At 54.0% G+C, this 12,266-nt stretch overlaps 3 protein-coding genes across 3 annotated transcripts; 2 read left to right on the top strand and 1 right to left on the bottom strand.

Annotated features, from left to right (window-relative positions):
- Nucleotides 1-2,346: 2,346 nt before the first annotated feature.
- Nucleotides 2,347-3,974, top strand: NCS54_00545100 (Hypothetical protein; the record flags this gene model as incomplete). Its single annotated transcript, XM_053150954.1, has 2 exons — nt 2,347-2,748; nt 2,835-3,974. 2 exons carry the CDS (start codon nt 2,347-2,349, stop codon nt 3,972-3,974), a joined length of 1,542 nt encoding a protein of 513 aa, XP_053006929.1.
- Nucleotides 3,975-4,807: 833 nt separating this feature from the next.
- NCS54_00545200 (DUF1524 domain-containing protein) lies at nt 4,808-5,564 on the top strand (the record flags this gene model as incomplete). The annotated part of the gene is made up of 4 exons (XM_053150955.1): nt 4,808-4,867; nt 4,921-5,054; nt 5,105-5,261; nt 5,313-5,564. The coding sequence occupies 4 exons, from the start codon at nt 4,808-4,810 to the stop codon at nt 5,562-5,564; spliced, it is 603 nt and encodes a 200-aa protein (XP_053006930.1).
- A 491-nt stretch (nt 5,565-6,055) lies between these two features.
- Nucleotides 6,056-10,774, bottom strand: NCS54_00545300 (SEC7 domain-containing protein; the record flags this gene model as incomplete). Its single annotated transcript, XM_053150956.1, has 2 exons — nt 6,056-8,052; nt 8,104-10,774. The coding sequence occupies 2 exons, from the start codon at nt 10,772-10,774 to the stop codon at nt 6,056-6,058; spliced, it is 4,668 nt and encodes a 1,555-aa protein (XP_053006931.1).
- Nucleotides 10,775-12,266: the final 1,492 nt, after the last annotated feature.

Below are 12,266 nucleotides of genomic sequence, written 5' to 3' on the forward strand. Positions count from 1 at the left end.
GTGTCTGATTGCCAAATAGCAAAGCTTTATACCATGGGTTTAAAGGTAGAATAATACTGGCCACGCGAGATAAGTCAATAAGTCAGAAGATCTGTCTCGGTATAATTGAGATACGTTAAGTCTGATATCCAGTAGTGTTTTTTGTGGTGGTTTGAATACATGGTTGTAAGACTTGATCTCTCCTTTTGCCTTTGTGAAAATCCAGGCCATCTTTTAAGCTGATAAGATCCTTTCTTTTCCTTCCAACTCTTAGACTGGCAGACCAACTTATCATCATCGTGTTAGGGCTTGGAAGAAAGATCAGGTTAGGCAATATGTAAAGGGGGAGTCAGTCGCACAGTGAGCCAGCTGACAGTGTGCCCTTTATGCCCTGGAACAAGATGAGCCAGGCTCCTACGATCTGCCTGGTCTTCTCATTATGATTCTCCACCTGGTTGATTACTCTCATGGTGTCACTGGCTCCAGTCAGCTGAGTCGTTAGAGTTGAAGTTGAAGGCTCTTTGGTCGTCGTAGATGGTCGATGGCGGAGCCCGGGAGAGTTTGGGCGCGATGGTGGTCCACTTGGTCTGAGGGCATTGAGCTAGTGATTGCTCTTGGCCACATAGATAGGTTGTATTCTGGGTGTTCCAGCTTGCGACCTCCGTATTAGTATGATTTCGACCGTCGCCGGTGTGACTTTCAATTGATCACTTGAACCTGAACGGCGACTGGGTTGTCCCTGCTTCCATGGGACCGTCGGATGTGGCGCCGACACGACTCGGTGCTCGTGAAGCACTTCCCGCAGGACTCAGAGGGGCAGCGAGCGCCCTGGGTGGGCGGATGGAGAAAGGGTACGGGGTCGAATTGGTGTCAGGACCCCTCGTAGGGCCGTCGTGGTGGTATTGCCAAAGGAGCCTTTGAGGTTGTGCATGGGGGGCCTGAGGGGCAGCGACAAGAGCTGAGTGTCACGGATACACTTCTTGCGTTTAGAAGCTGTAAAGCCTCGCCTGGCAAGGCTGAAACAGAGGCACGCCATTTCCTGGTAGACTTCTTCGGCTGCGTCTTGACCTGGCATTATCACGCGGATCATATCTCCCCCTTGGTACCTGCACAAGATACTTCCTGGCACCATCATCAAGCCTGATCTGATCACCCAAAGCAAACCCGGCCTTGTGAGGCCATAATAGCACTTGCATGCAAAACAAACGTCTTGGCACCTTGGAAGACGGTTCTGCCAAGAAAACCCGCCAGGAAGCCCCCCTTCCTACTGTGATTGTTCACCCAGTAGAGCCCCTGGATGTGCCCATCGGACGGGCTGTCTTCAATGAACTAGACGGCATAGACGACACTTCTCAGTTGATTGAGCTTGACGATTGAGGAGAATCGAATCGTGTCCTTACTACGAGGCAACTTGGGCCAGATATCAGAGGGTGTATATGCAGGCCCCTTTGTCTGAAGTCGCATACTTGCTCATATGGATATTTTTCTGAAACTTCGAACAACAAGAATTAAGGAGAAGTTCGGATATTGTATCTAAATAGAGCTTGAAGGGCCCCAGTTGATCTGATCTGTCTGCGTAGTGTGGTTGAAGCAAGTCCGGCCTCAGATGGCTGCGAGAGCGTTCGTGTTGTCGTTTCCGGCTGGATTCGTTGTCTTCTCTTTCTCGTTTGGGGTATTTCTCTTCCTTCTGGTCCAGTTGTCCTGGTAATTGTCGTTGTCTTGGGTCTCTTGCGTTTCTTGCTCTCCGAAGTCTGTTGTGTCTTCAGGAAGGCTGAGTCGCTTGTTGGCATGGCGGTGTTTGGCCGCCTTTGAGCGACTCCTGCTTGGGGGCGTCGAACCTATTGTGCTCTGTCAATAGTGGTTTGTATTTATTGACGATTTCCTTTATCCAGCTCTTCCCTAGTAGATATATTGGCTCTCCTCTGAAAATCTGGTGACGTTTGTTTGAAAAGGGAATCAGAAATTAGCAAAACGCATCACTAAGACAATAAATACCCTTAGCTTTATAGCAACTTTTTGAGATAAAACTGATACGAATTGAGATTTTGACAAATTTTTAAAACCTAAATATCAAGGTATAAAATCCACGGTCTCACTTGTTTATTTTGATTCTCAGTTAAGTTCGTTCGCATGTTCACCGTCAATGCACCTGGTCAACTGATGCCGAACACTGCCATCGTTTGCCTCTGTTTATTGAGCCGTCTGTAATCCCAAACGCCTGTTTAATCTTCCTAATCGGACTCACTCACCTTTTACCCCCCTTGATCACTTTTCGTCACCTTCTCTTCTCTTCTCTTCTCTTCTCTTCTTCTTCTTCACCCATCACCAACCCTCGCCATCATCGTCGCCCCATCAGCAGTCGTCAGTATGTCTTCAAAGAACCACCTCATAAAGCTCTCTCAAGACGTCCTGCTCGTCCTCTGCGGGTTCCTTGATACAGACGATCTCATCGCCGTCGCCCAGGTCAAACCGATTAACTACGCGGCAACCTGGACCCTGCACCACGACGACGTCAAGTATGGCTGGGGGCCTAAAAAGCACACCCGCGCCCTTTCATGGGGTGCCTACAAGGGGTACGAGCCAGTTGTGAGGATGGCGCTAAAGATGAAATCGTATATCGCAGAGTCGCCATTCTTTGACGGATATGAGTACAAGATGCGCGGCAACGCCATGCATGTGGCCGCAAGCCAAGGACACAACCATATTCTCCAGATCCTACTCGATCATAGAGGAGACATCAACTCGTGGACGAAAACTGAGAAGATTACCGTCGCACATTATTGGGCTGGCGACTTCCATCGCTCCATGAGTCCCTCTGCGCTGTCATCGAACGAGAGCACGAACATACCATCAAGTTCCTGCTGGACAAGGGAGCCTCCCTCATTTTTGAAAAGCCTGACTTCAACATGCCGTGCATTCCATCTTCGCAGAGACGTCTCAACGCTATGCACATCGCGGCCAAGTATGGCCAGTATCATCTCATCCGGTATCTCCACCTTGAATACGGCATCGACCTTGACTTGCCCGACCAAGCAAGCAACACGGCCCTGGCATACGCAATGGAGCCTTCAGAGAACCTGCGTGTCATCAACTACCTTATTTCTAAGGGAGCAGACTTGGCCTTGATGGATGATGGTGGATTCACCCCGTTGCACAGGGCCATAACCTTGCCCAATGCCGAGGAGGCCAAACCCATCGTTGCCACGTTGATCGATGCCGGGGCCGACCTCAACGCTTTTAACAACAGTGTCCAGAATATCCCCCTCACTATCGCCATCCGTTTCACCCAGAGCTCGCTTATTGCAATGCTCGTCGACGCCGGGGCGTATGTCGATGCGTTTCATTTACGTCTTGCGCTGAGGGCCGAGAACCTCGACGAGGAAACTCGAGATAATATTTCAGCCTGCGTCGATGCTCTCCTGCGCCGTGGGATCCCTGAATATTCAGATCATCATGTCAAGCGATTTCTAAAAGAGAACAATGCAAACGCCGCCGAGATTCTATGCAGCCGCGGCGTCGGCTTCCCTGACGAATCCCCAGAAGGAATCAACAAACTCCTCCAAGTCATCCTAGATCTCCCACCTACGGAGTATGAGAATAAGAGTCTCACATTTCTACTCACTCACTACAGAGATATCATTCGAGGGTCTAAGCCGGACAAGGTCATTGCCAAGCTACTAGCAAGCCGCCATATGAGCAACCAAGCTATCGTGAACCTGATGAACCCCAGCATCAATATCAAGTGGAGAGGCAAAAAGGGCAAGACTCTTCTGCACACTCTTCTGCACATTTCGCTGAAAACATGCGATGGCACACCCGAGCTTTTGACTTTTCAGTGTTGCACGCCCTGTTGGACCATGGCATCAACGTCAATGCGAGAGCGAAAGGTGGCCTGGCGGCCCTGCACATGCTTGTTGGGGATAATTACATATCCTCCGGTTCCGACGAAGCCTGGTTTGCTAACGTCCTTGGCCTTCCGCTCAGCAAGGATTTAGACATCAACGCCGTTGATAACAAAGGCTGGACAACGCTTGACTATCTCTCCAACTCTCAAGTCATTGACCGCTGTGCGCACCGAGTCGGGGCCCTAGTCCAGAGAGGTCTCAACGCCGATATCAGAGATACGGCAACCTCTCGCCGTCGGCCTCGTTCTCATCCTCGTCGTACGTCTATCTGAAAGGCCCTCAACTAGAAGCATGCAACTAACAAAGATCTAAACAGGGGTCCGCTAGGCCAATTGCCCCAAGAGGAAGGTTGCCAGCCGTTACCCCCACAGCGCCGTGTCCCGGAGCGGGCATATCTACCGGAATGATCGGCGGCCTGCGTGCGAGCGCCTCGGCCGTTGACTGGACTGATCCCGTGACACACCCCTGACCTGGACGAAGCTCCGTCCTCGCAGTGTTTCATCCACGACTTTTTGACTTATTAAACGCTCGATTCCGCTCCCCTCTTGGCGGACCTAAGAACATTGATTGGGACTTTACTCCGCACGTCCGAGATAGCACTCATCCTATCACAGCACCTCGTGCGTGAGAGATCGACAGAGATAAGGTACGGGCTTGTTTCCAAGATTGGCCATTCGGTGAGGGCATCGCGAGAGGGGAATATAGTCCCCGGGGAAGATGATCCAACGAGGAAGGAGGGACTGTTTCTATGCATATGCTTTGCAGCCAAGGCTCAGACATTCATTGGTGGTACATTGCAGGAGGGGAAGCCCATGGGAGAAGGGCGGTATCACGAATTAATTAATATAAAGCCCGTCACTCAAACACCACTCGTCTCGTCTTTTCTCATCTTCATCTTCATCCTCAAGTCCCAGTCTCCCAAAATGAAGTTCTCACTCGCTCTTCTCGTCTCGGCCTCTGGCGCCCTGGCCGCTCCCACCCCTGTAAGTCATCCATCATCCAGGCTGTAAGGCTGCATCACCAACCTCATCTATAGCCTGGTATCCCCAGCGACACAACCGCCAGGTCCCTCCTCAGCGGCCTCACTGTCGCTGCGTCCACCAACACTGGCACCTACGACCGAGACCTGTTTCCTCACTGGGAGACTGTCTCGGGAGCTTGCAACACCCGGTATGTACCAGACCTTCAACCTCACACATTTGTATGCTAAATAGTCCCAGCGAGTTCGTCCTTCAGCGTGACGGCACCAACGTTCAGACCAACAGTGCCTGCGCTGCCACTTCCGGAACATGGCGCTCCCCCTACGACGGCGCAACATGGACACAGGCCAGCGACGTCGACATTGACCACATGGTTCCCCTCCAAAACGCCTGGATCGTGAGTCTCATCCTTCCCCCCTACATCCGCTCCCAGCTAACACACCTCCAGTCCGGTGCCGCCTCGTGGACAACCGCCAAGCGGAGGGACTTTGCCAACGACATCACCAGGCCCCAGCTCTGGGCCGTCACCGACAACGTCAACCAGGCCAAGGGCAGCGCTAGCCCCGCCACCTGGAAGCCTCCCTTGACGAGCTTCTACTGCACCTACGCCAAGAGTTGGATCCAGGTCAAGAGCTACTGGCAGTTGACCATCACCAGCGCCGAGAAGACTGCCCTGACCGATATGCTCAACTATTGCTGATTGTCTTGACCAAGTCAGCCGGAAGAGCATCGTTTACATGAGACAAGGCATCGTGGACTTACATACTTCCATAGCTGGACAAGATAATCACAATATTCAAAAACTCAGCCAGTTCAACAATGAATCAATAACCCCTGGTGTCATAATAATCATTACAAAGAAGAAGTCTAATAATCTTGACAATATCCAACTTGTTTCTGGCTTTTCTTGAAAACGCCTCGTTTATCCCATCTGCTGGCGTTCCTTCATATGACTGACCATCCGTCGCTCCTCCATCTCTACCACAACCAAAAAGAAGAACGCTCGTTTCTTTATACATTGAGAGAATTGAATGAATGAATGAATGGTGCGTGTCGTGAACCACAAACTTTGGGGTATCAGGGCTGGGCAACGACCAAAAGAATAAACTCGGAAATCTCAAAACGCCCAAAAACCAAAATGCAGCTCCGTGTATGTTAAAACTGCTCCGTAGTGTCGTACAAGGGCCAAAATCATGGCCTCAATGTTACATCCCCCTCATCGTCGCTGCTGAGCTCCATCTCGCCATCACTAAGCTCGCCTCGGGCAGCTCGCTGCGCAAGGTCCCTCTCCGAGTAAATCTCCTGCTTTCTAGACTCGGCCTGCTGAAGGCAGTCCACGTACGTCCTGAATTTGACGATCTCGCGGAGCAGATACGCGCTCTTGCGTTCCCAGTTAGCCATGGCCTTGACAGCATTGCCACCCCTAGGAGTAAATGCCAAGAGCATAGGGCTGCGTAGTTGGTTATGGGCCTGTAGCTCTGCCTCGATGCTCTTCACATAGGCATCCAAGGTCTGAAGCTGTTCTGCTTCTGGCGAATTGCTGGGACGCATGCTCTGGGTTGGCGGTGCCCACTCTGCGATATGAATGCGGTCACCAGGGAGTTTGCCTCGTCCGCTGTTGTTGGTAAAAGCACCAGCAACGTGGTCGAAGCTTGATCCTCGGAAGCTGCCACTGTTGACACTCGATCTTCGGCCATGGGCTGCGCTGCTGCTGGGGCGTGACGTCTTGCCGTTGGTTGTGGTCGTCGTCGACGTCTCATTAATTGCGGCGACCAAGGCGTTGTTAACGATAGCCTCGCTCCATCCGTATTCAATGTTGCTGATACCGCCCGTCAGTGGGTGGGTGCTCAGTCGGGCACTCCAATAGTTTGCTGTATTGACAAACTCCTTGCAAATCTCAGGCGTGCCAACTTGGAACAGGTGAACAGCACCGTTAGGCAAACTGAGCGCCCAGACATGAGGACGCGTGCGAGAGTAGCCTGGCGGTGGAAGAGCAGATGCAAGAGTTTGGCGAAGGTTAAACGTGCCCAGATTCGTTGCATTGTCTTGCCAGTTGCCGCCTCCAACAATCGCAGGAGGTCCGCCATTTCTGCCGCGGTTCCTTTGTCGAACCGACTTGTTCGGCTGGAAAGAGAACAAACTCATCTGACCCTTCTGGACGACTGCAAACACCTCGGACCAGTGTCTGTCCTTGGCCTTCTTGTCCACGCCATCCAAATGGTGCTTGTGAGTCACAATTCCCTCCTTGACCCATGGTGGTCCAGCAAGTTCAAGAGAGTCGTCTTCGAGAAGCTGTGTGGATGGAAGATCGGCGCTCAAAATCGATGGGGCCGTCTCTCCATATGCGTCCTCGTCTCGAATAATGGCTTGGCTCAGGGCATTTGCAAAGCCAATCGACTGCTGGTAATCACCCCGCGGCAAGGCCGAACCAAAAGAATCCTGAGAAACTGACGTCTGAGTCCTTCCCAGAGAATGGCGGCTCCAGGTGGCAGAGGATACAGTGTGGCTCCAGAGTGAATTGCCGTCGTCAAAGCTAGTACGACTAGACGAGAATCCATTGCGGCCAAGACCGGGTCGAGATCGGCTCTTGGATGCCCATCTCGCCGTGTTGGCCCTACCATTCTCTGAAATACGACCACGAACCGACAGCTGACTCTCTGATGGTGCCTTGCTAAGGACGCTAGGGCTTCTCTTCAACATTCCCATGACAGAGAGTCCTCCGCTGTTCGACTGTGGCAGGCTCAGATTCTTCTCAGCCTCGGCGCCAAACAATGGCAGACGCTCGTCTCTAATGGATGTGTAAATGCCTTTGAGCACAACTTCGATCAGTTCTTCCCACGCCTTCTTGCTCCCGTTGAATCGGGACTTGACTAATGGACCACAATCCTCGTCACCCTCTGAAGGGAGAGTTCCAGAGTCTGCACGAGGCGGGGGTCTAAACGAGTTCCTGAAAGACCTTCGATCCTGTTCCGAGTGCTGTTCGTGGTTCTCGCCAGTTGCAAGTGAGCTCTTGTCTGGAAGAACGCTTGGCCTATGAAACGCATCAGGGGCCGATTCCTCTACGGCCTGTGTGATGGTTGTCATGGTGTTCTTGATGAATTGACTGCGGGTCATCTTCTGCTCGATATCAGCCAAATGCAGGTCAGTGTTGAGCAGCATGATCGAGTAGCAAATGGTGTGGATCACATCTATCGTCAGTTAGCATCAATAACCAGTAAAAGTACAACAGCTCATCTCACCGGTCACTATGAACCCATGGTTGGGATTGCAGTCACACCATCTCTTGGAGAAGGCCACGAGAATGCGGTCCACCTGTTGGGTTTCTGCACGGAACACCAATCGTCCGCATACTTGTCGCAGAGCATGAACGATGCTGCGGTTGGTGAAGTCGTACAACTCCATGTAGGCTTGCAGGGTGCGTTGCCTGATTGGACCTTCTTCACCCATCCAAGCAGCCGCCTTTTCTTTCTGGACGAAGTCCTCATTTCCATCATAGATCTTCTGTGCCTTTTGCTTATCATCCTCGGTCGGATCGCCAATAACGAAATCGGGCTCGTCAAGGGCATTGGCCTTGATGGCGTCGAATGTGCCCAGGACCTTGGGACTAGGATCTGCCGAGCTCTCTATCCTCACGCTAGGAGGAGCGCTGAGGGCAGACTTGTAGTCTGTGCCAGTTGATACAGATGCAGGGCTTGTCGCTCGTGCACCTTCAATAGGCAACGCAAGGGCTGAACGGTTGGGGTCGTCTTCTGAATCGGTCTGTTCCGGTCGCTGGAATGACTTCTTGACCCTGACGGTGTGATCTTTGGCACCTCGGGGGCTATCCCGTGTGGTCATGATGTCTGATGGCCTAGACTTGGACTTGGATTTGGGCTTGTTGGAAAGCTTCCGGTTTGAAGGGCTTCCCTGGTCATCATCGTTGTCGCTAACCCCGTCCAGGTTCAGGAAGGAGTTGTTGCGCGTCTCGATGGCCTTAGTAGGCCTCTCGGGTGGGGGACGCGAGGGTGTGTTATTTCGCTTGGCCAGGTACTCATCAGAATCGGATCGTACTGCCCGGATCCTGGCGTTGGGGCTTGGCGAATAATCAGGGGAAAAGTCTCTCTTGTAGACTTCCCTCTCGGGTGTATTGTCAACATGATCAGGAGTTACGTTGGAGATGTCGGCAAGCGGAGAGGGGCCTTGGGGAGTGCCCTGGACAGCCTGGCTGTTTCGCAGATACGGGTTCATGACCTTTCGCAAGCTGCTGACCGGGCTGGGCTGCGGCAGAGAAGCACCTAGTTCTCGTTCGCGTTCGGGAGGGACAGCGATGGGAGCAACAGTAGGTACGGGCGGTGCAGGTATCGACGTGGGCAGAGGGGGAGGATCGTCAGTGACGGACTTCTTTCGGCGGCGGAAGAACGATGATGGTTTCTTTTGCAGCACAGGGTGGTGTGAATGCGAGGATGAGGTATCTCGGGAGGGCGGCGTCGAGCCATTGGAGAGCATCTTGGAGTGGTCGGCAGAAGCGGTCGAGTGTGGGGTTTGAGTTGTTGTTGTCGAGTCGTGGTTGCTGTTATGTGAGTTGCTTCTGGAGGAGCCAAAGACCCTCCTGAAAAATCCAGGGCGCTCCTTCACGGGTGCAGGTGCAGGTGTCGCGGGCGCTGGGCCGCTGTGCACGGCCACGTCCTTGGATTTTTCATACCCAATATGGGGTGCAGGTGCTGAATCGAGGTCTAGAGCTGGCACTGCAGGTGCATTATCCCGTGGATTGGGAGGTTTGCGCCCTGAGGAGCTCTTTAATGAACGGCTGCTGCGTTTGTGCTCGAGGGGAGGCGGCTCCAGGGGTGCGGGCGGAGGTGGCGGTACCGTAGACATTGTCGGCATCGTTGGGATCGACGGCTCCCGTCGCGGGCCGCCCGGGACCGTTGGAGTCGGGGCAGCGTCGTATTCATCGGCGAGAAAGTTATTGGGAAACTCGACTCGGAAGGGGGTGGGCTCGACGACGGGGGCGCTTTGCTGCGGTGCTTGAGGTCCGTAGTCGAAGCTGGCAGACCTTCCAAACCCGCGCGCCCATCGCTGGCTCCCAAGGACCTGGGCGTATCCGGCATCGACGCTGGTGGTGCTGCTGCTCTTGCTGCCCGGTTTGCCCCCTCTTGAATGCATGGCTCTCGATGAACCACTTCGGTGCCCCTCGCGGACGCTATTGAGACGCGGAAAGCTCGATTGGAAGTTGGAACTGCTGTTGCTTCGTCGGCCACGGCTCGAGATGCGGCTAGAGTCGTCTGCGCCCTCCAGGTCGGAACTATAGGAGTACTGGTGTCCGTTGACTCGAGGTGGTCCTGCGACAGAATTGGCAGCGACCCAGCTCCGTGTCTGCTCGGCGGCGCCAAACTGGGGCGAGGCTTCGTCAAAGGTATGTGAGCGCGATCCAGGGGAAGGTCCGTACTTGTCGCTCAGCTGTGCCATGGAGAACTGGTCGAGCGACAGGAGCATGTTAGTGACGAGCGAGTCTCGGGTGACGTTCCGAGGAGATAGCGAGAGGTCGTGCGAATCTCGCTGGTTCACATGCGGCGGCAGGCGGTCGGCCATGTCGTCCTCGACGGGAGTAGGGTTTTCTAGAAAGGACTCATGCGCGTCGGTGTCGATGGGCAATCTAAGCGCCCGACCATCAGCGGTGGGCAGTGACTTAGACAAGGCGGGCACGGCTGGGACGGCTGGCTGCGGCGGCGTGCTGTAGAGCGAGCCGTGGGAAGGCGGCGTCTGCGGGTGCGGAATGACGCGCCGGACGTCCCTGGACAACGACGACGCAAGGGAGGACGGTGTGGTGTTGGTGTTGATGTTCAGGTCGGTATGGGGCCGACGTCGAGTCCAGCGACGAGCATTGTCCGCCGACGATGATGGGGGCGAAGACGAGAACGAGGGCGAGGGCATGGCCGTGGACGGGGGCCCGGGTTGGGAGGCTTCCTTTTTGTCTGGATCAGATCCAATCTGAGCAGCTAAGGCTTGCTAGTAGCCCGCTTTCCGGTCGGTCGAGGCGAGACGACGCCGGGATGCAAAAGCCACGCGCGAGATGGTCGGCCAGTTGGCTTGCTGGCTTTGACTGGGCCTGGCGTGACGGAGGGTGACTGGTAGGTTGTTGGTCTCTCTTGTCCGTCCGTTCGTTCGTTCGACGGCGTCGGGCGAGGAATTTCAGTAGTACGGAGTACTTTCCTCTGGGTCTAACAAAGAAAGTATCGCGTCGCCCAGGAGCCAAGGGTCCCCCATTCGTCCAGTCCCAGCGAGGGAAGCGTCCGTGAAGAGAGGGTCGACAGGGGTGGTGATGCAGGGGCAGACGCTGGGCTAATTAACTTGGCCAAAAGCCTGCGAACACCATCCACCAGACTTGAGAGGTGAGACGTACCAGGTACTGGACTGGACAGAAGGGCAGCCAGAGAGATGTATGGCCTGCTGGACAATGTGCGCCCAAGAGGATGCGGAGAAGAATTGGATACACATGAAACACTTTCGGGCATGCGCAAGAACGGATTCCGTCCGATGTCGCATCGTAAGAGCAGAACAGCAAGCGCGCCCGCGTGTTTGCGTTGTACTGTCCACTATGTGTAGGCTCTGCGCTGGCTCCAGCAAGCACTACATCATGGCACGGGGTACCTGACTAAACCTGGTCCCTGGTTGTCACCATCACCACCACCACCTGAAGATGAATCTACCAGTCGCTGCAGCTGCAGGTAGCCTGTACAGTCCTGTATCCTGCACACGTCGTCCATTAGTTCATCCGCTCGCGAAAGGTACATAATATCCATCCAGAAATGCCCCATGCTGCAGATCCAAAACAAGAGTAAGCCCCCAAAAACACCAATCCAAGGCCAACGGAGGAGCATCATGATGATCGCGGCCGGGATGGCGCCAATTCCCGCCCGGCGCTGGCACTACCGGGACTGGCCTCGAATCGCAGCAGAGGCGGGCCGAACCAAACCTTGGAGAAGCCTCTTCCAGTCAAAGCAGCATCCAGCCAGCCTCGACGAGTCAGCGCGTGGTTGAACTCTAAAGCAGCTGTGCCGTGCTGAATAGGTCCAAGTCCAATTTATTGACTGCTGCATGAACCCGGGAAAAGAAAGTCGCTCTGGTGAGCGACGCAAATCCCAGGCTTCTCGAACAATAGTATGGAGCTGGTTGATGAGGGTCTTGACCCAGTGGGTTGGGCGGTGAGGCAAGGCTCTAGACAAGGACCCTGAAGAGCAGGGGAACCCCTTTTTTTGCGACTCCTTTTGTGTGTGAGCATCTTCATCTTGTGTGATTACCTTGTACGAGAGGGATCATTTCTGGTATGGAAGAAATCTAGCGCCGGCGTGGGTGATATGACGGGGACAGGGGAGGCAGGGGATGGCTGCAACTCTCCAGATCAGGTCATGGAAGCACGGATGGC

Source organism: Fusarium falciforme, chromosome 4 (assembly GCF_026873545.1).
Source record: "Fusarium falciforme chromosome 4, complete sequence".
NCBI classification, from domain to species: Eukaryota; Fungi; Ascomycota; class Sordariomycetes; order Hypocreales; family Nectriaceae; genus Fusarium; species Fusarium falciforme.